General features: G+C 48.8%; 1 protein-coding gene and 1 non-coding gene across 2 annotated transcripts; one reads left to right on the forward strand and one right to left on the reverse strand.

Annotated features, from left to right (window-relative positions):
- Positions 1 to 1,666: 1,666 nt before the first annotated feature.
- QPRT (quinolinate phosphoribosyltransferase) lies at positions 1,667 to 18,382 on the forward strand. Its single transcript, XM_049789204.1, has 4 exons — positions 1,667 to 1,896; positions 16,365 to 16,900; positions 17,649 to 17,780; positions 17,872 to 18,382. Exons 1-4 carry the CDS (start codon positions 1,884 to 1,886, stop codon positions 18,088 to 18,090), a joined length of 900 nt encoding a protein of 299 aa, XP_049645161.1. The 5' UTR covers positions 1,667 to 1,883; the 3' UTR covers positions 18,091 to 18,382.
- A 3,907-nt stretch (positions 18,383 to 22,289) lies between these two features.
- LOC126031646 (U6 spliceosomal RNA) lies at positions 22,290 to 22,396 on the reverse strand. The gene has a single exon (XR_007503479.1). It is a non-coding gene; the product is annotated as a U6 spliceosomal RNA (small nuclear RNA).
- Positions 22,397 to 27,234: the final 4,838 nt, after the last annotated feature.

Below are 27,234 nucleotides of genomic sequence, written 5' to 3' on the forward strand. Positions count from 1 at the left end.
TGAACACTGACTGAGCCATCTCCCCAGACCAATAGTGATTATCTTATTTTATTTTGGGGGCTTGAAACCACATATAATAATGCTCAGGGATCACTCTGGTGGTGCCATGGATTGAACCCAGATGGTCGGCATGCAAATGCAAGCACCTTACTTGCTCTGGCCCCCAATAATGCTTATTTAATGGAAAAGTATGGCAAGATCAGACCTGCCTTTTAAGCAAACCTAGAACCAGGGAAGATGGCCTGAAAGCCCAAGGTGAGAGCATTAATTACTCAAGTCTAAGATATATTGGGAGTCTGGCCTAAGGTGAAAGAGGTCAGATCTGAAAGATATTTTTAATCAGAGAATACGATTTTAGAACTGATATGGCTGTTGAGGTAATTGAGGAAGAGGAGGTTAGATTTCAAGGTTCTATCTTGGGAAATTGAGATGCTGACATCATTACGTGGAAATGCAGAAATATGCAGCTTTTTTTGGGGGGAAACATGAGTTCATTTTTAGAGCTGTTAGACGGGTTATTTTGGAGATGAATAGGAAAGTCATGACCTGGAGCTTGGGAAGGAGGCTGGCAAAGAAGAGAGTAAGGGAAGAGAGCTGCGATCTTTGATGGCCACTTCTGTAATGGCATAGATGGGAACAGGCATAAATTATACAGCAAATAAGAGAGCAGCGAAGAGAACTATAAGTGTATTATCTGTGGCAGGTTAACTTCCAGAAGTTAGCTTGGATTATACAAACGCCAGATCTAAGGAGCATAAGGAAAGGTTTTTCTTGTTATGTAACAGGCCAATTTTGAAATTCATTATTATTATTATTATTATTATTATTATTATTATTTTGGTTTGGGTCATACCCGGCAGTGCTCAGGAGTTACTCCTGGCTCTACACTCAGAAATTGCTCCTGGCAGGCTTGGGGGACCATATGGGATGCCAGGATTAGAACCACTGTCTTTCTGCATGCAAGGCAAACATCCTACCTCCATGCTATCACTCGGCCCCAATGTTGAAATTTTGTTTTGTTTTGTTTTTGTTTTTGGGCTACACCTAGTGATGATCAGGGCTTACTCCTGGCACTGTACTCAAGAATCACTCCTGGTGGGGCTCATGGGAACCATATGGGTTGATTTGGTCCAAGAATTGAACCCGGGTTGTCTGTGTGCAAGGCAAGCGTCCAACCTGCTGTATCATGGAAATGTAGTTTATTTGCCCATACCCTGAAGAATGTGCAGCTGGGGGTGTGTGTGTGTGTGTGTGTGTGAATGGAGATGGAGACTTCCAGAGCCTACAAAGAGACTCTAAGAGAAAAAAGCTCTGTCTAGGGTCAAAGGGGGAGATAAATTTAAGCCAGCAGGAAGGGCTCCGGTTGGGGTGGAGGGAAGGCAGGTGTGAGGGTTGTGGGGTTCAGGGAAGAACTGTGAGTAATGTTCTCATTTTTCTTGCACCCGATACCCCTGCCAAATCTGGGGTACCTGCAGGTCTGAGCTCAGCTGATCTGCATTGCCCCTTAACTCCTCCATGGGGAGTTTGCGTCTGTGGCCAGACAAAGGTCAACATGTATTGGATCAGAAAGAACAGAATCAGCATGCGACTGAGCTTTCCAGCACATTTTTTCACTCACGCTGTTGGGGCCCAGATGAGGGCCTGCAATGGTAGCGGCCTCGCTCAGAGGCCTGTTGGTCTCCGAGTTTACCAGTCGCTGGCTCCTCCTCCCAGGTGAGACCTGATAGGGGTGCACGCCTCCCCCCTGTCCTGGGGAGGACAGAGGGCTCCCGGGATCCCGCCTGCCTGAGGGGCTGGTCAGTGGCCTCTCCCCTCTGCCAAGCCCCACCTCAGCCCAGCCGACCCAGACAGACTCGGCAGCAGCCACCAGGCTCGGAGCTGCCATGGACCCTGAAGGTAAAGGAAACCCAGGCCCTCAAATCTCCTGTGCCCCTCTTCAAGTCTCCCCCTCCTCCCCATCCCAACTATCCCAATCTCCTTCCCCCAAACCTGGTCTCTGTAGTCTCATCCACTTGCTGTCCTCTGACCCTCCATCTCTGAACCCCTATCTGGCCTAGACCGCTGGTTGCAGCTTCTCTTCCTCTTTGGATTTAGGGTCACACCCTGTGGCACTCAGGGGTTAGTTACTCCAGGCTCTGCTCTCAGAAATCACTTCTGGCAGGCTCCGGGGAATATATGGGAAGCAGGAGCTCGAACCCGGGTCTGTCCCGGGTTGGCTGTGTGCAAGGCAAATGCCCTACCACTGTGCTATTTCTCTGGCTCCAATAGCTTCTCTTCTATGGGAACTCCCCAGCAAGTTCATGGAAGGAAGCGCTTGAGCCCCAGGAGAGATGGGGTGACCTGGAGGAGGCTTTGTCTTGGGGGGGCTGAGGGAGCCAGGGTGGGGGAGGAGGGCAGGAGTTGCTGTGGACTTTGTCCCCCCCTACCCCCCGGCTGCCACCGCAGTCCTGGTGGAGGCAAAGTTCAGCCCTGCCGTGGGGAGGACTTGGGGGCACAGGGGAGGGCCGGAGTCCTGCAATTGGCAGCAGGGTTGGGGATTGTCTCGAAATAGGTTTGTACAGAATGATGGGATCCTGGTTCTAGGCAAAAAAGAACCCCAGCTCCTAGGCTGGAGCTATAGCACAGTGCAGAGGTCGTTTGCCTAGCCGGGGGCTAACCTGACTTGGATCCTCATGGTCCTCAATCCCAATAGGAGTGATTCCTGAGTGAAGAGCAGAGTAGCCCCTGAGACTGCCGGTGTGGTTCCTCCCAAACAAACAAAAATGCTCCTTGGGGGACAGGCCACATGACCTGACCCACCTCTCAGCGACCACATCAGCTCACCAACTGTGGGCATCAATCTAAGAGGAAGATCTGATCAACGGCGGGAGCCCTATGGCTTCAGTTTTCTTCTTGTTGTTGTTGTTGTTTTGTTTTGTTTTGTTTTGGGGGGCCACACTCAGTGATGCTCAGGGGTTGCTCTGCCTTCAGGAATCATTCCTGGTAGTATTCAGGGGACCATTGGGATGCGGGGAAGTCGGCTGCATTTCAAGGCAAGCACCCTATGGGCTATATGATTGTTCTTGCTTGGACTCTGGACTAACCTTCACTCCTGGGCCTCTCCATCCTCCTCCCTGCTTGGGGCTCCCACTGGCCTTCATCATGCAGCCCAGTTGACTTGCCATAGAAGCCATGGAAGACATTAGGGGTCCAAGAAATGGCTTAGAAAGGAAGTGAGTTTGAGCTGGGTTCAAACTGCTTTTCTGCCTGTGGCCGGAGTGACCCCAAAGCCTCTCTATGCCATCTTCCCCCTCCCCTGGGGTTTGAGGAAGGTAAAGGGAACTTCTGCTGTCCCTCTCTGCCTCTCCATTCTTCAGTCCCTCATACTGTCCTGGGGCCCTGACTGTGCCTCTGGACTCTTCATTTGCAGCCCTTTCCCTGCCCTGGCCTCAGTCCCTGCCTTCCGGTTATCGCTGTTTGTGCCTCACATGCCCTCCTCAGACCCCAAACCTCAGGTTCCCCTATGCTCTTTCTCCGCCACACCCCAACATCCAGACAGATATGCTGTGGACTTAGCTCTGTGGCATCTGCTGGGCCTCTTTGTTCTGCCCCTGGAGAGCAGCTGGTGGAGCCCCATGGCTGCCTTCACACAGAGGTTTCCTCAGAAGATCACTCAGGGGCCCGGAGAGATAGCACAGCGGCGTTTGCCTTGCAAGCAGCCGATCCAGGACCAAAGGTGGTTGGTTCAAATCCCGGTGTCCCATATGGTCCCCCGTGCCTGTCAGGAGCTATTTCTGAGCACACAATCAGGAGTAACCCCTGAGCACCACCGGGTGTGGCCCAAAAACCAAAAAAAAAAAAAAAAAAAGAAGATCACTCAGAATCTTAAGAAGGGTCACACAGACCCTGAGCCAATACGGAAGATAGGTGTCCGGGAACAGAGGACAAGACTGGATAAGTGGAGGAGAAAGGGGTTAAGGCAGACTTGGGGCTCCCTCATTCACACCATCCATGCAGCAAGCAAGGCTCTTTTTGCTCGTTCTCCTATGAGTGCTCCTCAGTGAGTTCTTTCTCCTTTTTTTTTTTTTTGTTTCAGGGCCACACCCGTTGATGCTTGGGTTACTCCTGGCTATGCGCTCAGAAATCGCTCCTGGCTTAGGGGAATATGGAATATGGGATGCCGGAGGATCGAACCTCGGTCTGTCCTAGGCTAGCGCTTGCAAGGCAGACGCCTTACCTCTAGCACCACCTCTCTGGCCCTGTAGTTCTTTCTTCTTTAATTGAATCACCTGAGGTACAAGTTCCAAAGTTGCTCATGATTTTCAGTCAATGATCTAACACCCATCGTCCCTTCACCAGTACACATTTCCCCACCACCCAATTTCCCCACCCTTTTACTTTTAGGCAAGGGTTTGCAATCCTGTTACTGAAAAGGGATCACTACATCGTTTTACCTCTTCTCAGCACTCAATTTTGTCCAGAGTGATCTTTCCCACTACCATTATCATAGTCGTCCTATTTCTGTTCTAATTGCAACCCCTCCCTTTTTTTTTTTTGGTTTTTGGGCCACACCCAGTGGTGCTCAGGGGTTACTTCCTGGCTCTTCACTCAGGAATCACTCTTGGTAGCGCTTGGGGGACCATACAGGATGCCAGGGATTGAACCCAGGTTGGCTGAGTGTAAGGCAAATGCCCTTCCCACTGTGTTATTGCGTCACCCCCACATTCCCCCCTATTTTGTGGCAAACTTCTTACCATGGACTAGTCCTCCTGCCCCCTTTTTTTTTATTGTCTTTGGTTTTTTATTTGTTTTTTTTTTTTTTTGTGGGGGGGGGCACACCTGGCAATGCTCAAGGGTTAGTTACTCTTGCAAAGCAAGGCCCTATCCCCTGTGGCTTCAGCCTTCTGATTGTGACGTATAAAACAAAGATTAGATCTATTTCTGGCAGGGCTCTGGGGACCAGATGCTGGGAATTGAGCCAGGTAGGTTACATGCAATGCAAATGCCCTACCTGCTATGTTATGACTCCAGCCCATCTACTGTCTTTTGGTATTGTGACCAGACTAGTTTTTTTTTTTTTTTTTTGGTTTTTGGGCCACACCCGGCAGTGCTCAGGGGTTACTCCTGGCTGTCTGCTCAGAAATAGCTCCTGGCAGGCACGGGGGACCATATGGGACACCGGGATTCGAACCAACCACCTTTGGTCCTGGATCGGCTGCTTGCAAGGCAAACACCGCTGTGCTATCTCTCCGGGCCCCAGACAAGTTTTTGTCTGTTTTGTTTTGTTTTGGTTTTGGATTGGGGGCTACACCCAGCAATGTTCAAGACTCACTCTTGGCAGTACTTTGGGGACCATAGAGAATGCCGGAGATTGAATACAGGTTGCGTGCAAGGCAAACACTCTACCCACTGCACTCTCGCTCTGACCCTGTTTTTTTTCTATCCCACAACTGAGTGCAATCATTCTTCCTCTGACTCACTTCACTCAGCATGATATTCTTCATGACTGTTCCTGTAAGAAGCAAATATTATGATTTTTTTTTCCTAATAGACCCAGCAAGTTCTTGATCCCCAGGAAAGGTGGGGTGATCTGGAGGGGACATTGTCTTCTGGGCCTTCTGCTAAGAAAGAACATGAGTCTGAGATGGGCTTTAGCCACCTTCTTTGCTCACTTCTTGGGGGCCCTTTGCTATGCTCCACTTACCGCTTCCTTCCCAGGCTGTAGTGTGACTTCTGAGAACTTTTTTTTTTTTTTTTTTTTTTTTTTTTTGTTTTGGAGCTACATCTGGCAGTGTTCAGGGGTTACCCCTGGTTCTGCACTCAAGAATCACTCCTGGTGGGCCTGGAAGACCATATGGAATACCAGGGATTGAACTTCAGTCAGCCGTATGCAAGACATGTGCTCTTACCTCTGTGCTCCAGTTGACCTGATTTGGAGGTCATTTCTGTTTTCCTGAGAGAGAAAGGGAGAGAAAAGAGCATTGATATAGAAGCTTCCGTGCTAACCAGCCTCTGTCTCCATCTGGTGTTTGCCAAATGGATTGACAGATGAGCAGGGAGTGGTTCCCAGACCCTCCAGACTTGAGGAGGGGGTCTGGCCCACACCCTTCTGTGGGCTCCCCTGCCCCTCCTGGGAAAGTCCTGTACTTGTGGGGCAGGAGGGCCAGGGAGCCAACCTGGCATTCTTTTTTTTTTTTTTTTTTTTTTGGTTTTTGGGCCACACCCGGTAACGCTCAGGGGTTACTCCTGGCTATGCGCTCAGAAGTCGCTCCTGGCTTGGGGGACCATATGGGACGCCGGGGGATCGAACCGCGGTCCGTCTCCTAGGCTAGCGCAGGTAAGGCAGGCACCTTACCTCCAGCGCCACCGCCCGGCCCCCAACCTGGCATTCTTACTCCCATTCCAGGGAATTTCCTTTCCCGAGGAATCCAGCCCAGGTTTGCAAAATTCTGGAAAAATAATTGGAATATGAAGGGCACATTAGGCTCAGGGGTCACTCCTGGCAGGGTTAGGAACTGTATGAGGTGCCAGAAATCTAACTTAAGTCTGCCCTTGCAAAGTCTGCCCCTACTCACTATGGCTCTAGCCTTCTGAGTGTGACATGACATAGCAAACATAAGGACTGAAAACACTATATGCTGTGAGGGGAGTCAACCCACCTGGGTTTCTGATCCTGATGCCTCCCATTCCCACCTCACTGCCCTGATCTGCAAATGGGGATAATGGAACCTCCTGCCTAGGGATGCTGTGAATTTAACAGTGTCACTGAGTTGGAGGCTGAGACATAGAACAGCGGGGAGGGGGTTTGTTTTGCATGAGGCCAACACAGATTCCATTCCCAGCATCCCATATGGTCCCCCAGACATTGCCAGGAGCAATTCCTGAATGCAGAGAGAGAAGTAACCCCCAGTTATTGCTGGCTGGGACCCAAAAACAAAAACAAAAACCAATGGCACTGGGATTAGCTGTCCTTTCCCAGCTAAAAAGAGTGCTTTTTTTTTTTAAATATATATGTGTGTGTGTGTATTTTATATATATATAAAAGGAAGGAAAGAAAGGAAAAGAAGAAAGGAAGGAAGCAAGGAAAGAATCTGAGTCCAGAAGAGAACAGGAAAAATGCTAAAATGCTGGGGGTGGTTTGGTGCAGGGGGTCCATATTGTCTGCCAGACTCTGGTTTATTAATATCATCATATTATTTTAGGGAGGGTGAGCACTCCAGGCAATGCTCAGGGGTTACTCCTGGCTCTGTACTCAGGAATTACTCTGGCAGGCTCAGGGGGACCATATGGGATGCCAGGATTGAAACTGGTTAGCCACAGCAGGTGTAAGGCAAACATCCTCCTCCCCACTGTGCTCCATCATCACATTTGCTTAGAGAAGGAAGGAGCTTTCTCAAGGGCTAGATGCTCCCCAAAGACCAGCTTGTGCTGTCAGTTTCCTGTGTCTGGTATGGCGTGAGCTCTTCTTTTAGGGCTAGTACTAGAGGCTACTGGTTCGACTGTGGGGTACTGAGGACCAAAGCCAGCAAGCACTCAAGCCCATTGATCTATCTTCCCAGCACTCCCAGCCCCAAGACAACGTTCATATAGCTCTAGGTAATCCAATAAGATACTGCCTTGAGAGCCCAAGGTCACACTGCCCATAGTCTAGGTCTAATCTTTAGAGCACATGATTCTTTTTGTTTCTTTGTTTTGGGGCCACACCCAGTGATACTTCGGGGTTACTCCTGACTCTGCTCAGAAATCACTCCTGGCAGGCTCAGAGGACTATAGGGATGCCAAGAATCAGACCAAGGTTGGTCATGTGTAAGGCAAGCATACTACCTACAGTGCTATCGCTGGAGCCTCTTGGAGCACAAGCATCTTGAAAACAGCTTCAAGGATGGAAAGAGGCCAGGGACATAGTACAGGGGTGAAGGCATTTGCATTGCCTGCTCCAGTTTGATCTCTGGCACCACAAATGTCCCTCTGGCATCCCTCTAAACGGTCTTCTGGCACACACAAATAGTTCCCCCATGAGGAAAACCAAAATGATCCTCCCCCAAAATTAACAAAAAGCAAAGGTGGGAACCGGAGAGATAGCACAGCAGTAGGGCATTTGCCTTGCACATAGCCGATCTAGGACAGACGATTGTTTGAATACCGGCTTCCCATATGGTCCCTCGTGCCTACCAGAAGCGATTTCTGAGTGCAGAGCCAGGAGTACCTCCTGAGTGCTGCCAGGTGTGACCCAAAATTCAAAATAAAATAAACAAGGGTGGAAAGAAGGATCAGACCTCCAGACTGTCCCAGCTGCCCCACCTGTGCTTCCTGGCAACTCCAACTTGCCCCTAGGAGTACTGCTGCTTGAAAGGCAAGAGAGGCAAGAGGCAAGAGAGAGCTGAACCCAAGGAAAAGCAGCACTGTTTTATTTCTCACAAACAGTGGTGAGATGGTGCACACCCCATGGGCACACCCCTGGACAACTCAGAGAGTGGCCAAGCCATGGAAGTAGTCTGAGTTTGAATGTACCTGGTTGTGGGGAAGGAAGCCCTGGGACCAACTTGCACATTTACAAGTCTTTTTAGTTAATTTCTTTTATTTTTTCCTTTGTTATTTTGGACCACACACACAGGGCTTTCTCCTGGTTCTGAACTTCCGGTAGGGCTTAGAGGATATATAGGACACTGGGGAATGAATCTGGGTTGGCCACATGCAAGGCAAGTGCCCTACCTGCTGTGCTGTAGTTCTGGCCCAGGTAATTCCTTTAACATGTCTGAACTAGCCTATGACATAATCTAGAAATACAAACGCTTTCCATCCACTGTGCCAGTATACAGAAAGTGGAGCATGTGGCAGGCACCGGTTTATGGCAGCTCTTAGCCTTGATCTGCAGTTTAAAAACTCCCAGCAAAGTTCAAATTACAGTTATGTGGCTGCAATCTAGGACAGTTATGTCAGAATCTCGGGGGCGGGGCTGAGCAATGGTATTTGCTCATTTGAATCATTGCGAGGCAAAGTTGACTGTCTCAGAGACTATCTTACTCTCCTATCCCTGTTCATTTATCTTTTTTTTTTCTGGCCACACCCGTTTGATGCTCAGGGGTTATTTCTGGCTAAGCACTCAGAAATTGCCTCTGGCTTGGGGGGACCATATGGGACTCTGGGGGATCTAACCGAGATCTCGATCTTTCCTTGGCTAGCGCTTGCAAGGCAGACACCTTACCTCTAGCGCCTCCTCACCGGCCCCTTGTCTATTTATCTTTGTTGTTAGAGAGATTTCTGTTTTGTTTCGGGGTCATAGGGCCGGTGGTCTTAGGGCTGACTCATGGCTCTGTGTTCAAGGTTTACTCAGGAGATTTTTATGGGGCATAGGGGATCAAACTCAGTTAGTTTTGAGTGAAGCAAAAAACATTTTTTTTTTTTTTTTTTGGTTTTTGGGCCACACCTGGCGGTGCTCAGGGTTTACTCCTGGCTGTCTGCTCAGAAATAGCTCCTGGCAGGCACGGGGGGACCATATGGGACACCGGGATTCGAACCAACCACCTTTGGTCCTGGATCGGCTGCTTGCAAGGCAAACACCACTGTGCTATCTCTCCGGGCCCTGAAGCAAATTTCTTAGCTGCTGTACTATTGTTCTGGGCCAGTTATAGAGAATTGTTGCTCTAGAACATGTACATGGGAAAGTAGAAATCTGACAATGATCCTTCGCCCCACCCCCCAGTGCCCAGGGCCTTTTTCCATCCTCCCCCAGTGGTTGTGGCTACCAGACATATTCACACTTGGTTGTGGGGTTTACTGGGGTGGCATGCACAGGGCATGTGATGGTGTCAGGCATCCTGCACAGAACCTGTACTTGACTCATGTGGAGGACCTGGGTCCTGAGGTCCAGCTCACAAACAGCTGTTTTGTCACTGAGTCCTTATCAGCCCCCAAGAACTTTTATTTTATTTTATTTTGGTTTTTGGGTCACACCCGATGGTGCTCAGGGATTACTCCTGGCTCTGTGCTCAGAAATTGCTCCTGGCAGGCATGGGGACCATATGGGATGCTATGATTCAAACAACTGACCGTCCTGGATCAGCTAAGTACAAGGCAAACACCCTACCACTTGGCCCCAAGAACTTTTATTTCTATCCTAACCATTATCCAACAACCACAACTAAATGTAATATTTCCTTAGAGATAGCACAGCAGGTAGGGCACTTGCCTTGCATACAGCCAACCTGGGTTTGATCTCAAATATCTCATAAGTCCCCAACCCTGCCAGGAACGAGTAAAGAGCCAGGAGTAACCCCTGACTCTGCCTAGTGTGACCCTCAAACAAAAAAATATCCTTAAAGTTATCAGAAACCACAGGCCTATTGACCAAGAATGATAGGGAATTATCCCCAGAACCCCTGAGTCCTCTTGGGAGCCCCTACTGCACCCCTAAAAACACATACACACACAGGAAGGGCCCTGGATGTCAGTCCTCTCTTGGTTTCACTTTGAATTACAATACAAATAAGATCTGTGTGTTGTGTTAGTTTGTGTGTTTGTGTTGAAGTGGTAGATGGGGCTTGGGAAGGTCTGGGAGGAGCAACCAACTTTGAGCTGAGCTGTCTTTCTCCTCTACTTGACTCGGATGCTCAGCAGAAGGATCGCTGATTGATGGTGCAAACGTGGTTGTTGGCTTTGGGAAGAACGTTAGTTCTTGGTTGTTGAAGTGACAATACCAGGATTTGCAGTCAATTTGCCGAGTTGTATCGATATCATCATAGACCATTGCTCAATTTCTGCTGAAAGGTGCTGATGCCTCTCCTTACTGGCCACTGTGCCCCAAGGCTGAGCAGTGTTCTGGAAGGTTTCTGCACCCATCTCCCAGCCACCCAGCCCTCCTGCTGAGGCTTCTTTGTCTGTTGTTTAGTGCTGGGACTTCCCAGTCCTCCCCTCCCCACCTTATCTGCCTGGCCTCACCACTGCAGTGTTTAGCCATACAGCAGCGCCACACCCCACCCACAACCTTTTTGAAGAACCCCCATGTAGACAGGGTGAGGATGGCAGGTGGTGCCCCTCCCTCCTGTGGCATCTCCACCTTACTCTGCACAATCAAACCCAATTTTGAGGCCAGTTCTGCTGCCTATATGTTGCACCACTAGAGCACAATACAGGAGCCTTCTCTCTTAAGTTTTGGCCACACCAGGGGATGCCCAGAGTAGGTCCTTGCTCTGCTCTCAGAGATTGCTCCTGGCAAGGTGTAGTGCTGGGGCAGGGGGTAGGAGAGTAACTAATGCTCCACCCTCAAAAACCTTTTTGAGTGCCACTTTATGTTCTTGTAAGATGGAAATAATAGCCACTGTGATTTTCAAACAAGAGGGCAGAAGAGAAGAGCATTGCCCTTGCTGGCACCCCATTGATGGCTCCTGCCCTTCACTGACTTTTAATTCTAGCCCACTAGCGTCTTGTGTCAGTTTTCAGCAACCCAGGGCAGAACCCCAGTCTCCCTCTTGTAGCCTCTAACTCTGCCCAAGCCTCTGCCTCAGTAGCTACTTTCTTCCTCCTTCTTTTCTCTCTTCCTTCATCGCTTTTCTTTCTCTTTCTTTTAGCTGCTAGTGAATCTTCTAGAATGAAACCGTAACTATGTGATCTATTTCCTTGTATGAAATTCTGTGGTGACACCAATATTTTTCTCCCCATCTGTCACTCCTACCAGAGCACCCCTAAATTCTGCTTATTTGTTTATTATTATTATTATTATTTGGTTTTTGGGTCACACCCAGCAGCGCTCAGGGGGTACTCCTGGCTCTATGCTCAGAAATCGCTCCTGGAGGGCTAGAGATAGCATGAAGGTAAGGCATTTGTCTTTCATGCAGAAGGTCGGTGGTTTGAATCCCTACATCCCATATGGTCCCGAGCCTGCCAGGAGCAATTTCTGAGCGTACAGCCAGGAGTAACCCCTGAGCACTGCCGGGTGTGACCCAAAAGCCAAAATAAATAAATAAATAAAAATTCCTGGAAGGCTTGGGGGACCATATGGGATGTCAGGATTCGAACCACTGTCCTTCTGTATGTAAGGCAAATGCCTTACCTCCATGCTATCTCTCTGGCCTTTTGCTCATTATTCTTTCACCTCTGCCAATAGCCCTGGAATCCTCCTCTGCTTGTTTTGTTTTGTTTTGTTTTGTTTGGCACCATACCCGGTGGTGCTCAGGACTTACTCCTGGCTCTGCACTCATGAATCATTCCAGGCTTGGGCGACCTTATGGGAAACAGGAAGGCGAACCTGGGTCAGCCACATGCAAAGTAATGTCTTGCCCGTTATACTATCACTTCTCAGACACCCACTCTTTCCTTTCCTCACCCCTATCTCTGCTAGCAAGGTTTACTCATCCTTCTTCAGGGCCCTGGAGTCACACCCTCCTCTTCGCCCACCCCTGTAACCAACCAACCCCTTCCTCCAGCCAACTAGCTCCAGTGTGCCAGCAATTAACCTATTTACTTTGCAGATGAGAATTCACTCAATTTCCATAACCTCCCAGTGAGGTGATGATGCTCTCCCTGTTATTTGAAAGGGTCCAGAGGCCCCAAGAGGTTGACTTGATTGCCCCAGATCACTTAGTTGAAAGTGCAGAATGGTATCAGACTGTAGGACCCAGAACTGGGCCTTGATCCGTATTTCATGTGACTCCTCAATTGCTTAATTACTCATGAGTACTAAGTTGTTTTTTTTTTTTTGTTTTTTTTTTTTTGGGGGGGGGGGGTCATACCCGGCAGTGCTCAGGAGTTACTCCTGGCTCCATGCTCAGAAATCGCTCCTGGCAGGCTTGGGGGACCATATGGGATACCGGGATTTGAACCACTGTCCTTCTGTGCCTAAGGCAAAAGCCTTACCGCTGTGCTATCTCTCCGGCCCCCTTAGTACTAAGTAGACAAGAATGTGTCAAGTGTTGACTTTTGAGGGTGGGGGACCAAATCCAGCGGTGCTCTAGTAATCTTGGGGGACCAGGTGGGACGCAGGGGATCAAACCTGGGTCAGCTTCATGCAAGGCAAATATCCTCTCTGCAATGCTATCGCTGTGGCCCCAAATTGGCTTTTTTTTTTTTTTTTTTTTTTTAACCAGTGAAAGCAGCTCCTTATTGGTTCTGGTTGCCTTGGGTACCTGAGTTTCCCAGGAAACTTGGGACAGGTTTGTCATTGCCCTGTGTGTGGTGGAAGAAAGGAGGCCTGAGTCTGGGTCTGTGAGCACCCCCTACTGAGGACAGTCTAAGAGGAGACCTGAAAGAGGAATGAGGCAAAGTGGAATTGGGGACAGGCAGAGATTGGGGTGGAGGTGTCAGGGAGTCCAGCACTGGGCACCATGGAGCAGCATAGCTAACAGATTTGCTTTCTCTCACTATTGCAATGAGAACTTGGCACAGGAAGAACAAATGGAAAACGGGAAAGTATCAAGAGAGCTGGAGCTTATTGTGAAGGCAAAGTTTGAGCAGGAAAGTTATTCATCTACTCACTATTACTATTTTTGTTTTGGGGCCACAACTCATACTTAGGAGTAATCCTGGCTCTATTCTCGAGGAGAACTCCCGGCAGGGCTTAGGGGACCATTTATGGTGCCAAGGATTGAAGCCGGGTCAGCAGCATGATAAGGCAAGGACCCTACTTTCTGTACTGTCACTCCAGTCTACTTGCTGATTGTTTATTTTTGGTTTTGGGGCTTCTACCAGCAGTTCTCAGGACTTGGGGGGAACAGGCAATGTTGGGGACTAAACTCAGGCCTCCTGCAAGCAAAGCATATGTTCAATGCTTTGAGCTTTCAGTCCTCATTTCTGACTTCTTTGTTCAAAACAATACATTTGGGATGTCTTTCCATTGTGAGTTCAGCAGTTGATCCCATCTAATTGCTGGGTATATTCTATTATACAGGCGACACAGCTTGTTTATCCAATAACCCAGCAGCTGAAGGGTTCCAATACTCCCCCTTTTTTATGGCCATACTCAGCAGTGCTCAGGGCTTATTTTAGCTCCGTGCTCTCCTAATGGAGCTCTGGGGGCTACATGTGGTATCAAGGATTGAATCCTGACGAGCACCCCTACCCACTGTACTGTCGCTCCACACTCCCCCCAATTCCCTTTAAGGAACAAACATCACTGCTCCTAATCTGAACAGACAGAGGGCTTTTGCTTCAGTTGTAGTTTGCAGGCCCTTTGCCCAGAAAACAGTGAACTGTGGAGTTCACATGATTCAACTATGATTTATCCCTATTACTAAAAGACCAGGACACAGTTGGTTCTAACTGAGGAACAAAAGCTTTGGCCAGTTCTGGGAAGAAATAGGCCAGGTGCAGGGTGAGAAGATTGGGGTGCTTGCCACTGGGAAAGAAAGGCTGGGCAGAAAAAAAAATCTGCTTCTGAGAATACAGCGCACCAGAATATTTGGGCTTAATGTCAATTTAAAGCAAATGAAGAATAAATAAAACGAACACAATTCGCATTCCCCCCTCGCTCAGTCCCCCAGGAAGTCAAGCCCATTCATGGCGCGGAGCCCACGATGTCCTGCAGGTATCTTGGCCGATAGGTGGCGCCGTTGCACCATACCTGGGGACCCAAGGGCGCTCTAGCAGAACTGGGAACCTTTTTCTGCAGAGGGTCACGTGATTTTTTTGTTTGGTTGGTTGGTTTTGGGTTTTTTGGCCACACCTGGTGGTGCTTAGAAAGGACGCAAGGCGCTGTACTATCCCTGAGGCCCATTACATGGATATTTATAACATCAGCCGGGCTCCATCTCCACAAGATTGCCGAGGGCAGCCAAGGAGAAGCATCCCTGTGCGTTGCTGCTTGTACTTGGGCCAGACCACATGATGGCACAGTGGCACAGGCCATGGGGGTAGGGATAGTTCCCTGGCCCTGCAGAGGACGGATCTTAGAGACCATCAAGCCCAAGAATCTTATCTTACAGGCTAGCACATTGCCTACACTCCTGGAACTTGTGCCACAGAGGCCAAACCCAATGTCCCTGAGCGAATCCTCAGAGAACAGTCTCTGTGTTGATAGGGATCAATCAACAATGGATCAATGACTGGTGAAACATCCATAGGGAGGAAGGGAGAAAAGCAGGTCAAATTAGTGAGCCAAGGCTGAAGGCTTGGCTGGCCCAACTGTTGCTGGTTTTCCCTGAGATCTTGTGACCAAGATTCTCACTGGGAGCTGGAGGGGAGGAGAGTCTTGGAGCTCCCTCTCCTGGGGCTTCAGCCCCTCCAGGGTAGCAAGGAAGGTTGCCATTGGGGATAGGAGTTTGCACCTTTCTCCCGTGGGAAAAATCACTGCAGCTCTAGGTTGGTCAGATAAATTACAAGACACACGTTTAAATCTGAATGTCAGATAAAGCTCAGATAATCTTTAAAAATGAGAGAGAGAGAGAGAGAGAGAGAGAGAGAGAGAGAGAGAGAGAGAGAGAGAGAGAGAGAGAGAGAGAGAGAGAGAGAGAGAGAGAGAGAGAATAGAAGGGCCTACACCATCGATACTTGGGGCTTATTCCTGTCTGCACTCAGAAATCACTCTTAGTGAACTCAAGGGGACCAAATGGGATCCTAGAGATTAAACCTTGGATCAGCTATGTGCAAGGCAAGCGCCCTCCCCACTGTACCATCTCTCCAGTTCCAACAAAGACAGTCTTAAAAATCTAAGGATATGAACAGGAGTGATAGCACAATGATAGGGCGCTTGCCTTACATGCTGCCCTGGAAGGAACTCAGGTTTGATCCATGGCATCCCATATGGTCCCCTGAGCCAGCCAGGGGCAATTTCTGAGCTAGGATTACCCCTGAGCACCGCCGCCAGGTGTGGGCCAACAACAACAAAAATAAAAACAAAAAAACTAAGGATGTGGGATCGGAGAGATAGCACAGCGGCATTTGCCTTGCAAGCAGCCGATCCAGGACCAAACGTGGTTGGTTCCAATCCCGGCGTCCCATATGGTCCCCTGTGCCTGCCAGGAGCTATTTCTAAGCAGATAGCCAGGAGTAACCCCTGAGCACTGCCGGGTGTGGCCCCCAAAAACAAAAAACCAAAATAAATAAATAAATAAATAAAACCCTAAGGATGTTCTAAATATTGCCTAAGACATCGTTATAATTTAAAAAATGTTTCATGTTTGGCAGAAGTATCTATTTGAGGGGGAGTGGGAACACCCTTCTATGCTCAGGGCTCAGCGTTCATTCCTGCCAGGGTGCCAGGGATTGAACCCAGGTCAACACTCTGCAAGGCCAGCGTCCTACCTACTGCACTATATATCTGCTCGCACAAGTGTCTCTAACTTACCATGCCCAGATTGTTTATCTTTGGCATCTTTGCTGATTGGCTGCTGTCCCAGGGTATCAGACCTGAGGGAGGCAGCCAGGCCTAAAGCGGTTCTCTCTCTGCCCCACAGGTCTGGCACTCCAGCTGCCCCCGGCTACCTTGGACACTCTGGTGGACAACTGGCTCCATGAGGACTGCCCAGGCCTCAACCCCGCCGCCCTGATCACCGGGGCAGCCCCTGTGTGTGCGATGCTATGGGCCAAGTCTCCCGGGGTCCTGGCTGGACGGCCTTTCTTTGACGCGGTCTTTGCCCACGTCAACTGTCAGGTGTCCTGGTTCCATCCCGAGGGGGTCCCGCTCGTGCCCGTGGAGCGGGTGGCGAAGGTGTGGGGCCCTGCACATGGCCTTCTGCTGGGGGAGCGTGTAGCCCTGAATGCTCTGGCACGCTGCAGCGGAGTGGCCAGCATGGCGGCGGCAGCGGTGCGTGCAGCGAGGGACACGGGCTGGGCCGGGCAGGTGGCAGGCACCAGAAAGACAACGCCCGGTTTCCGGCTGGTGGAGAAGTACGGGCTGCTCGTGGGTGGCGCTGCCACGCATCGCTATGACCTGGGTGCGCTGGTGATGGTGAAGGACAATCACGTAGTGGCGGCGGGGAGTGTGGAGAAGGTGAGGCCCAGAGCTGCCCTTGCCCTCAGGCTGACCCTATCACTTCTCCTGCTCTCCCCACCGACTGGGCCCTCATTGTTCTTCTGTAAATGAGGGTCCCTTCTACAGGGGTGACTCATGGGCCCCAGTAGTTGCTGCATTCATTGGAGACGGGCGACTCCTTTGGGAGCTTGTGCTGATGCTTAAGGGACACACACTAGGGGGCTGAGACATAGCACAGCGGGAAAGGCGCTTGACTTGCATGCAGCCCAACCAGGTTCCATTCTCAGCATCCCATATGGTCCCTAGAACTCACATGCAAAATATTCTCTCAGCCCTTTGAACTAACTCTCCAACTGAATCTTTTCAGGTTTTTTTTTGGGGTGGGGAGGGTCACAACGCTCAGGGTTTTTTTATTTTTTCAGGCTCTATGCTCAGAAATCGCTCCTGGCAGGCTCAGGGGACCATATGGGATGTCAGGATTTGAACCACCGTCCTTCTTCATGCAAGGCAAACGTCCTACCTTCATGCTATCTCTCCAGCCCAATCTTTTTCAGTTTTAAGACTCTCAGATAGTTCTAAATTCAATCTGGATGCTATTTGACACACACCCCCCCCCCCACCAAGTGGCCATTGTGTGGGGTTTAAATTGACACAAAAGAATCCACCCAGGCCTTGAGCTCAGCTTCTCCCAGTCCTGGGCCCTCTAGAATTCGCCAGTCCAGCCATCACCTGGTGCTCACCCTCAGCCCTCCTGACTTGCCCACAGGCGGTGTGTGGGGCCCGGAGGGCAGCAGCCTTCGCCCTGAAGGTGGAGGTCGAGTGCAGTAGCCTGCAAGAGGCGCTTCTCGCAGCCAAGGCTGGTGCCGACATCCTCATGCTCGACAACTTCCAGCCTCAGGTGAGGGGTCTGCTCTGGGGTCTGCTCTGGGGACGGGTCCCTGAGGGCCCATGGAAGGAGGTTCTTATAATTCTTGACTTGTGTCCTGCAGGAGCTGCACCCAACAGCTGCAGCGCTGAAGGCCCAGTTCCCAAGTGTGAGCGTGGAGGCCAGTGGGGGCATTACCCTGGACAACCTGCCTCAGTTCTGTGGGCCCCACATCGACATCATCTCTCTGGGGCTGCTCACCCAGGCTGCCCCCGCCCTGGATTTCTCTCTTAAACTGTTTGATGAGGGCACCACGCCAGTGCCCTATGCCCGCAGGGCCTGAAGCTCAAGAGACTGATAGGACTAGGGAATCCATTTGCTGGAGACCCTCAGGGCCACTTGTCTTCAAGAAGAAACTCTCAGGTCTAGCTAAAGCCAAAATCCAGCTCTGCCACTTCCTGGCTTTGAAGGTCTCCATCCAGCTCTGCAAACACGCACATGAGCTTTTGTTCATGGCACCTGCCCAGAGTCTGGAACTTGCTGGGTGGCTCTGGGGGGTACCAGGACAAAAATGTACCCAGGATGGTCCCTGAGGAGCCTCTTCTCCCAGGGGTTACACTCTCAGAAGGTTCCATCCTGCTCTACTTTTGCACCCCTCTCCATTCTAGGGGCCTGGAAGGGGGCTAAATGGAGTTCACTCATCTCAGATGCTAGCATCTGGGCAGGCACTGACAACATGCTTGCTGAAGGTACAGTCTCATCATCCAGAGAGAGGCCTGATGCCCTGGGCCAGGACCAGGGGCTATTCCCACAGGATACAGCACTGAGGTGCCCCCATGGCCGTGCCTGGCTCACCCTGGCTCGCCTATACATAGGCGAGGACCAGCTTTATTCAGTCTTTCAGTCTCATGGAACTTAAAGCATGAAGCCTCCCCTCAGATGTGAAGGGGACAACCAACTGACACCCCATAAAATGGGGCCCGTGTCTAAGCATCAGACAGGGAAGTTGCAATCCACAACAAGCTGGGAACTGGAAGGCTGGAAGATAAAATGCTGGGATCTATAAGAGCCTGTTAGAGGGATGGGAGGGAACTTAGGGGACATTGGTGAGGGGACACTGGCACTGGTGATGGGATTGGTACTGAACATGAAATGGCTAAAACTCAATTTTGTTAATCATGATTCCTTAATTTGAAAATTAATAAATGAGTCTGACAGAGGCTGAAGGGAAGAAGCTGGCAGAAGGCACAGCTGGTTCAGGCATATCCCACAAAGTGGGGAGATTGCAAAAAAATAGGGGAGTGAGCTGGGTCAGGCAATCTGTACTCTAACAGTGGCTGATGGAAAAGGAAATCCAGCAGGTGAGGAACCAGCTCACCCTAAGACTCAGAGATGCTCAAATGGCACCTCGGAGTTGAAAGCTGGGAAGGGACAGGAAAGAATTCTGAGCAGGCCAGCTCATGCCTTCCTCACAGGGGAATGGATTTCTAGGCAGAGCAGCATGTGGGCCAAAACTCAGAGGCAAGAAATGACTTGGATGATTTGGTGTAAGATTTGAAGGTTGAATCAGAGGAAGAAAGAAGGTTGGGAGCTGGGCTGAGGCCAGACCACAAAATGGTAGGTCAGAGGACTTGGGCCGTGTTCCGAGAACAATCAGATTCAGGCTGGATAGTGAGCCAAGCGGAGCTGTAGTGCAGTTCACAGGGCACAGGAGTTCAAGAGGGAGTCAGTGGGTGCAGGGCAGCCAGGAAGTGTCTGATGCTACTCAGAAGTGTCTGATGCCTGCCCAGGCTGAATGGCTACTTCAGGACAGTGCAAAGCTGGGTGTGGCCTGAGGAGAGAAAGGAGGAGCTCACATCTCTCCTTGTTTTAACCCTCCCAGACTGTTCCTTGCAGAGTCAGCCTGGATCTAACTCTACACGATTGCCAAGGCTGCCTGTGCCCAGTGCAAAGGCCAGGCCCTCAGAGGCAGATATGCCCATTAAATGTGCCCATTATTGTGCTGCCGGAAACTCACGCTACAGCATCAGCACAGGCGGGTAAGAGAGGAGGAAATGCACTAATTGGGTGCCCGGCTTGGATCCCAGTTAGTGATGGAGGATGTGGGTGAGAGTTGGCATCTTCGTTTTCCCCATGAAGCGCACATCCAGAAAGCGTGGGCCAGGTTTGAAATCTGTCACTCATTCTTTCCATGGATTTTTTTAAACTTCTGCGTTGCAGGCATGATATACAACAAAGAGTAAACAGATAAAAGTCCCTGTCCCCTTCAAGTTTCTCTTCTGCTGGAGAGTGGGAGGACTAGGCCCGCCAAGACCAAAAATCGACCCCATGTGGCCACCAGAAGGCTCTGCGCCCACGTCCCTCCCAGTCCATCTCTGGATCTAAAGATAGCCCAGGGCTAGGAATACATCTGCTCTGGAGGAAAAGTGAGGGGGCGGCAGCAGCAATTCCTCCACCGCCTCTCATTTCTTTATTTTTCTCTTTCTGTTTTTGTATTTTGTTCTGTTTGTTGGTGGTGCTTGGGGGCTACTACTGACTCAATGCTTGGAGGCCGTTCTTGGTGGTGCCAAGGATTGAACTTGGCCTCCTACAGTCCATGAAGCTTCCTCTTCAGCTCCACCTCCCACTTCCCCAGCTCAATATTCTCCTAGGCTCCCCCTTTGTTTCTCAGGGCCTCAAGTACTCTAGAGAGCAGCTGTGACTCACATTCACTAACCACCCCACTGCCCATTCCACTGCCTGCCCACCTGTCTGCCCTTGGCCCTCCTGCTCCAGCTCCCTCTGTCTTCAGTCCAGGCTTTGCTCAGCCATTCCCTAGTCCTTCCTCCAACTCTATCTGCCCCTCCCTTGGCTGCCCTCCCACTCACCCACCAGCTGGGGTGCTATGTCTGCGGGGGAGGTCAACAGTCAATGAATGCCATGGACTTGAGTTTCAGGGTGCCACAGCCAGTGAGAGCTGAAAACATTAAAACAGCAAGACGTTATTAGCAAATCAAACGGTATCTGAAAACAATTTAACTTTGGATCTTTAAAAAATCCCACTGTGGTATTATGTGGTATGGACACACATATTAATTTACTGCTGCCTTTCAAGACAATAGAGTCGGTGAAATTGCATAAATGTTTCAGTACCTCTCTATTTTGTGCCCGTGACTTCCTGAGTAATCGATTATTTTGGAAGTTACTCACTTACGTTTAAGACCTGCTTTCTGAAGCCCTAAGTAGCTCAGCTTGTAAGATCAAACTTTAAAGTGCTGAAGAAACCTAACCTTGAGGCTATGAATAACATCTCATCCATCGCTGTGCAATTAGGTTTGCCCAGAAGCAGGTGTTTCTGTTGAAGGTACTGAGAGCTTTTAAGGAGCACCAGGAGGTTGGAAGTGGAGAGGGAGGGAGGGAGGATGGTTTAGTGGTTAAGACATTTACCTTACAGGGGTCTCAAACTCAATTTACCTGGGGGCCACAGGAGGCAAAGTCGGGGTGATACTTTGAGTGCAAAGTCAGTAGTAAGCCTTGAACATTGGGGGTGTGTGACCCAAACAACTAAAACAAAACAAAACAAAACAAAAAAAGATTCCTCTAGGGCAGGGCCACAAAATGTTGTACCGCGGGCCACAAGTTTGAGACCCCTGCCAGGAGGCCCAGAGTCGGATGTTTGGTGCAGCTGCACAGGCTAGGCCTGATTCTGGCTGCTCTGCTGTCTGAGATCCTGATGCTATAGGTGATTCCAGTCTCCCTGAGGCCGGGGTGTGCAAAGCACCTCATCAGGAATGTGATCCCCAATAAGGTCATGTGCAAGCACCACAACTAAAGAGTATGTCCCTCTGGGGCCAGAGTGATAGTACATCAGGGATGGCATTTGCCTTGCATGCAGCTAACTAGGGATCCACCCATGGCACCCCCTATCATCCCCAAACTACAGGAGTGATCTCAATAGTGATCCTGAGCACAGAGCTAGGAGTAAGCCTTGAGCACAGCTGGGTGTGACCCAAAAACAAAGAACAAAAGGAAGAGCATGACCCTTGGTGCACACTACAAATAAGAATCTGCCCCCCCCCTCTCATTGCAACATCAGAAGAGGGAATGGGGGGAATAGGCAGTTCCACTCAACTCAGCAACCCAGGCTAGGATCAAGAGCAGAGTTACAGTGGTACCTAGGTACCTTTCTCCTCTTCTCCCTCTTCAGCTAAAATATGCAGCAGCTTGTCAAAGCACAAAGCTGTTCTGCAAGTTGCTACTTCTTGGTATTTGGCTGCTCTTGCGCTGTGATGGCTGAAATAAAACCCAAGATGTCTCACAGGCAAAGCAAGTGCTCTGTGCTGAACTCTCTCTGCCACTTTTTTTTTTTTTTTGGTGGGGTCACACCCCGTGATGCTCAGGGGTTACTCCTGGCTCTGTGCTCAGAAATTGCTCCTGGCAGGCTCGGGGGACCATATGGGATGCTGGAATTTGAACCACCGTCTGTCCTAGATTGGCTGCATGCAAGGCAAACGCCCTACAGCTGTGCTATCTCTCCGACCACTCTCTACTACTTTTTTTTTTTTTTTTATGGAACACTTCACAAATTTATGTGTCATCCTTGTGCAGGGGCCATGCTAATCTTCTCTGTATCTTTCCAATTTTAGTATATGTGCTGCTGAAGCAAGCACTCTCTCTGCTATTTTTTAAGCAAAATTAAAATATCTGGGGTTGGAGCTACAGTACAGTAGGTAGGCTGTTTGCCTTGCGTGAGGCTGGACCTGGGTTTGTTCCTGGCAGACTCGGCACCATATAGGATGACCTCAGAGTCAGGAGAAATCCCCGAAGGCCACCTCACAATAACCACAAAAAGTATCTATGTTGGAATATTATATCATATATAGGATGCTACTGTTTTCTTTAAAGTTTTAGATACTATAATTCATAATATTGTTAATAGATTTCAAGCATACAATTTTTCACTTCCATAAGATACTCTTATTAAAATTGGTAAAACAAAAATAATTTTTCTACCTATTAAAATGAACAATAAAAGGACCTTAACTGAAATCACTAAGAACCAAAACATCTTCATTTTGACTCTATGTGTCTTGCTTTAATTTTTCAGAGCTGAGCTGGAGGAGGAACCCCTTGAGACTTGGCAGTTTTAGAGAATTGCAATTGACACTTTTTTCTGTATTATCATTCAAAGGGCCGAGTGCTGTAACCACCAAAAAGGGTGGAAGTTTTCTAAAGCTAAGCCAAGTTTGGTATCTTTAATTAATTTGTATTTTAGTTTCTGGGTCACACATAGCTGTGCTCAGAGCTTACTCCTGGCACTCAGAGATCACTTCTGGCAGTGCTCAGGGAACTATATGATGTGCTAAGGCCTTGGTTAGCTGAGTGAGAAGGCAAATGGCTTACTGGATCTACCATCAATTTGGACCCAATTGATTTTTACTTTTAGATGCTAGTTTTTCAGGGGTGGCACAGCTAGTGCGACTTGGAGGTCACTCCTGGAGGTGTTCTGTGTTTCATGTGACTCTGGAGAGGGTACCTGTTCCCAGCCCTACATACCAACCATGCACTTCAATCCTTTGAGTTATGTCCCTGGCCCCAATCTTCCAATTTCTTTACATTTTCCATCCCTTATTATTATGAAATTGATTATTATTTCTTTATTTGTTTTTTTTTTTTTTTTTTTTTTTTGGTTTTTGGGCCACACCCGGTGACGCTCAGGGGTTACTCCTGGCTATGCGCTCAGAAGTTGCTCCTGGCTTGGGGGACCATATGGGACACCGGGGGATCGAACCGCGGTCCATCCAAGGATAGCGCAGGCAAGGCAGGCACCTTACCTTTAGCGCCACCGCCCGGCCCCTATTTCTTTATTTGTATTGCTGGAGATCACACAGGCAAGGAATGTACTTTACCTCTGAACCACATTCCCAGGCCTCAAAACTCACAGTTTCTTAATTTCAGTATAATTAACAAAAAGCCCATAGAGAAAACAGAAATGCAAAAATAATTGTTTGTATGACCTACTTGAGGAAACAATTCAGTGATGTTATAGATGCAGGAAGTAAAATAAAACCAGAAAAGAAGGAAAAAACCATACAGCTTACAGCTTTCCTGACAGTTATTTATCTTCCCTTTTCTTTTTTCCTTTCTTCCTTTTCACTTGTTATTTATCTCAGTTATTAGAGTATACAATGAAGTAAAAGAATATAACTCACAATGTTTTTTGTTTCTTCTTTCCTTCCTTTTTTTTTTTTTTGTTTTTGGGTCACACCCGGCAGTGCTCAGGGGTAACTCCTGACTCCCAGCTCAGAAATCACCCCTGGCAGGCACCGGGGACCAAATGGGATGTCAGGATTCAAACCACCATCTTTCTGCATGCAAGGCAAATGTGCCATCTCCATGCTATCTCTCCCCCCCCCCCTTTTCTTTTTTTTCTTTCCTTCTGCCAGGAAAGAATTCAGAACCTCACATATCCAAGGCAAATGACCACTGAGCTACACTCACAGCCTTCTTTCATTTTCATTTTATTTATTTACTTGGGGTTGCGGGGCAGCACATCTAGCAGTTCTCAGAGTGACTTCTGGCTCTAAAATAGGAATCACTCCTGGCAGCTCTGGGGACCATATAGGATGCTGGGTAGTGAATCCAGGTTGGTGGCATTCAAGGCAAACACCCTACCCACTGTGCTATTTATTACTCCAGCCCCATTTTATGCTCTCATTTAAAACATTGAAATATAACCTATATATCACAAAATTCACACTTCAGTTCACTTTAGTTTTATTTAGTTCAGTGGATATTTTAAATGTGTTCATTTGAGTTGTGAAACCATAACTACTATATATTCCAGAACATTTTAATTCTCTCCCTTCCCCCCCCAAAAAATAACCTTAGTTGCCAGTCATTAGACATCTCCCCATTCAGACATAGCCCTCATTTTTCCACTTTCTGTCTATGACTTGCCTGGTCCCTTCCCATTAATAGAACTGTATATCATGAGGTCTTTCACTGAGCAGATTTTTTCCCAGGACCATATATGTTGGACCATGTTTCAAGATAACATTCCTTGTTCATTTTATTTTTTTGTTTCTTTGGGCCATACATTGGCAGTGCTCAGTATTTATTCCCAGCTCTGCATTCATGAGACCAGGACCTCATTTCTTTTTAGTTTATTTTTTTGCTTGCTTTGGAGCCACATCCAACAATGCTCAGGAATCGCTCCTGGTGGTGCTCAGAGAACCATATAGGATGCTGGAGGTCAAACCCAGGTTGGCTGCAAGCAAAGCAAGTGCCCTACCCACTGTTCTATCTCTCCAACTCCAATCTCATTCCTTCATTTATGGCTGAATGTGACTATATAAAATAGTCAGCCTTTGGTTCATCCATTCATTACCTGATGGATAGGTGTGTAATTTGATGCTATGAAAATTCACATATAGGGTCCGGAGAGATAGCACAGCGGCGTTTGCCTTGCAAGCAGCCGATCCAGGAACTAAGGTGGTTGGTTTGAATCCCGGTGTCCCATATGGTCCCCCATGCCTGCCAGGAGCTATTTCTGAACAGACAGCCAGGAGTAACCCCTGAGCACCGCCGGGTGTGGCCCCCCCCAAAAAAATTCACATATAAGTTTTTAAGTCTATATACCGTGTTGTGTTGGAGATGTGAATGGATCAGGAATCAAGCCCAAGAACTGATACATACGAGGCAGGTATATCACCAGGTCCTGAAAATATATTTTGTTTTTAGGCCACACCCAGTGGCACTCAGGGTTACCTCCTGTTTGATGCTCAGGGTTACCACCTGCTGGGTGCTTAAGGTTACTGCCTACTTGATGCTCAGAAATTGCTCCCACCAATACTCAAAAGAGTATTGTGTCCAGGATTGAACCCATCTAAGTCTCCTTTACACCAATGCATGCACTCAGCTCACTGTGTTTTCTCTCCAACTCCAAAGATATATTTTTACATTTTCTTTGGGGTATTAACATAGGAAAATAATTTCCAGGTCATATTTAACTTATTAAAGACTAGGCAGGGGCCCTGGAGAGATAGCACAGCGGCGTTTGCCTTGCAAGCAGCCGATCCAGGACCAAAGGTGGTTGGTTCCAATCCCGGTGTCCCATATGGTTCCCCGTGCCTGCCGGGAGCTATTTCTGAGCAGACAGCCAGGAGTAACCCCTGAGCATCGCCGGGTGTGGCCCTCCCCCCCCAAAAAAAGACTAGGCAGACTAGTTTCCAGTGCTCTTATACCTGATCTGACATTCCCACCTGCATTGTACCTGAGTGGCAACTTCTCCACTGTCACCCTTGTTTATGTCTGAGCACATGCAAAGTGGTGTCTTCAGAGGTTTTGATAACTAATGCTGCTGAATCTTTTTATGTACTTACATACATAATAAACTGATTGTGTTCCCTATAAACTTGATGAATTCATTTGTTAGTTCTAATGATATTTTATGGTTTCCTTAGAATTTCCTATATACAAGATCATGTCACCAGGAAAAAAAGAGTTTTACTAAATTTTTTTTGTTTTTTGTTTTGAGCCACACCCAATGGCATTTAGGGGATACTCCTGGCTCTGCACTCAGTAATCACTCTTTCAGGCCCAGGGGATATATGTGATGCTGGGAATCGAACCTGGGTTTGTTCCAGGTCGGCCGTGTGCAAGGCAAACACCTTACTACTGGAGCTATTGCTCCAGCCCCTAAATTTTGTTTGTTTTAAAGACACATCTGGCAGCGCTAAGGGGTTACTCCTGGTGGACTCAGGGTTTACTCCTGGTGGGCTCTGGGGCCATATGGTATGCTGGGTATAGAACTCAGGTTGGCTGTGTGCAAGGCAAATGCCCTACCCGCTGTGTTATTGCTTTGGCACTTTATTTCTTTCCAATCTGGTTTGCCAATTTTTTTGTTTGTTTCCTTAACTAACACAGCTTTCTTCAGCCTTTCTTTTTTTTTGGCGGGGGGGCACACCGTTTGATGCTCAGGGATTGTTCCTGGCTAAGCACTCAGAAATTGCCTCTGGCTTGGGGGGACCATATGCACGCCGGGGGATCGAATCGAGGTCCTTCCTTGGCTAGCGCTTGCAAGGCAGACACCTTACCTCTAGCGCCACCTCACCAGTCCCTCTTCAGCCTTTCTAAACTTGCAGCCAGCCACTGCTTTGAGGACTTGCAGTTGAAAACCACTGTCTAGGACTGAGAGACAGGACTAAATACAGGGGTCTGACACCTGCACTTGATCCAGTTTGACCCCCGGAACCACCCCGCAGTGGTCCTCACACTATGGCCTGTGGGCCACATACTGTATATGCTCCTGTTTTGTTTCTTCACGTCAAAATAAGATATGCAGTGTGCATACGAATTTGTTCATAGTTTTTGTTTTTACTATAGTCCGGCCCTCCAACAGTCTGAGGGACAGTGAACTGGCCCCATGTTTAAAAAGTTTGAGGACATGAGGATGCCAGAGGCCTCCAGCAATGTGAACACTATCACATAGCAGGCATGACCTGTC

This window comes from Suncus etruscus, chromosome 15 (assembly GCF_024139225.1).
Source record: "Suncus etruscus isolate mSunEtr1 chromosome 15, mSunEtr1.pri.cur, whole genome shotgun sequence".
NCBI classification, from domain to species: Eukaryota; Metazoa; Chordata; class Mammalia; order Eulipotyphla; family Soricidae; genus Suncus; species Suncus etruscus.

Coding starts and splice junctions, on each gene's coding strand:
- QPRT (XM_049789204.1), top strand. Junction 16,901..17,648: donor CGGCGGGGAGTGTGGAGAAG/GTGAGGCCCAGA, acceptor ACTTGCCCACAG/GCGGTGTGTGGGGCCCGGAG. Junction 17,781..17,871: donor TCGACAACTTCCAGCCTCAG/GTGAGGGGTCTG, acceptor TGTGTCCTGCAG/GAGCTGCACCCAACAGCTGC.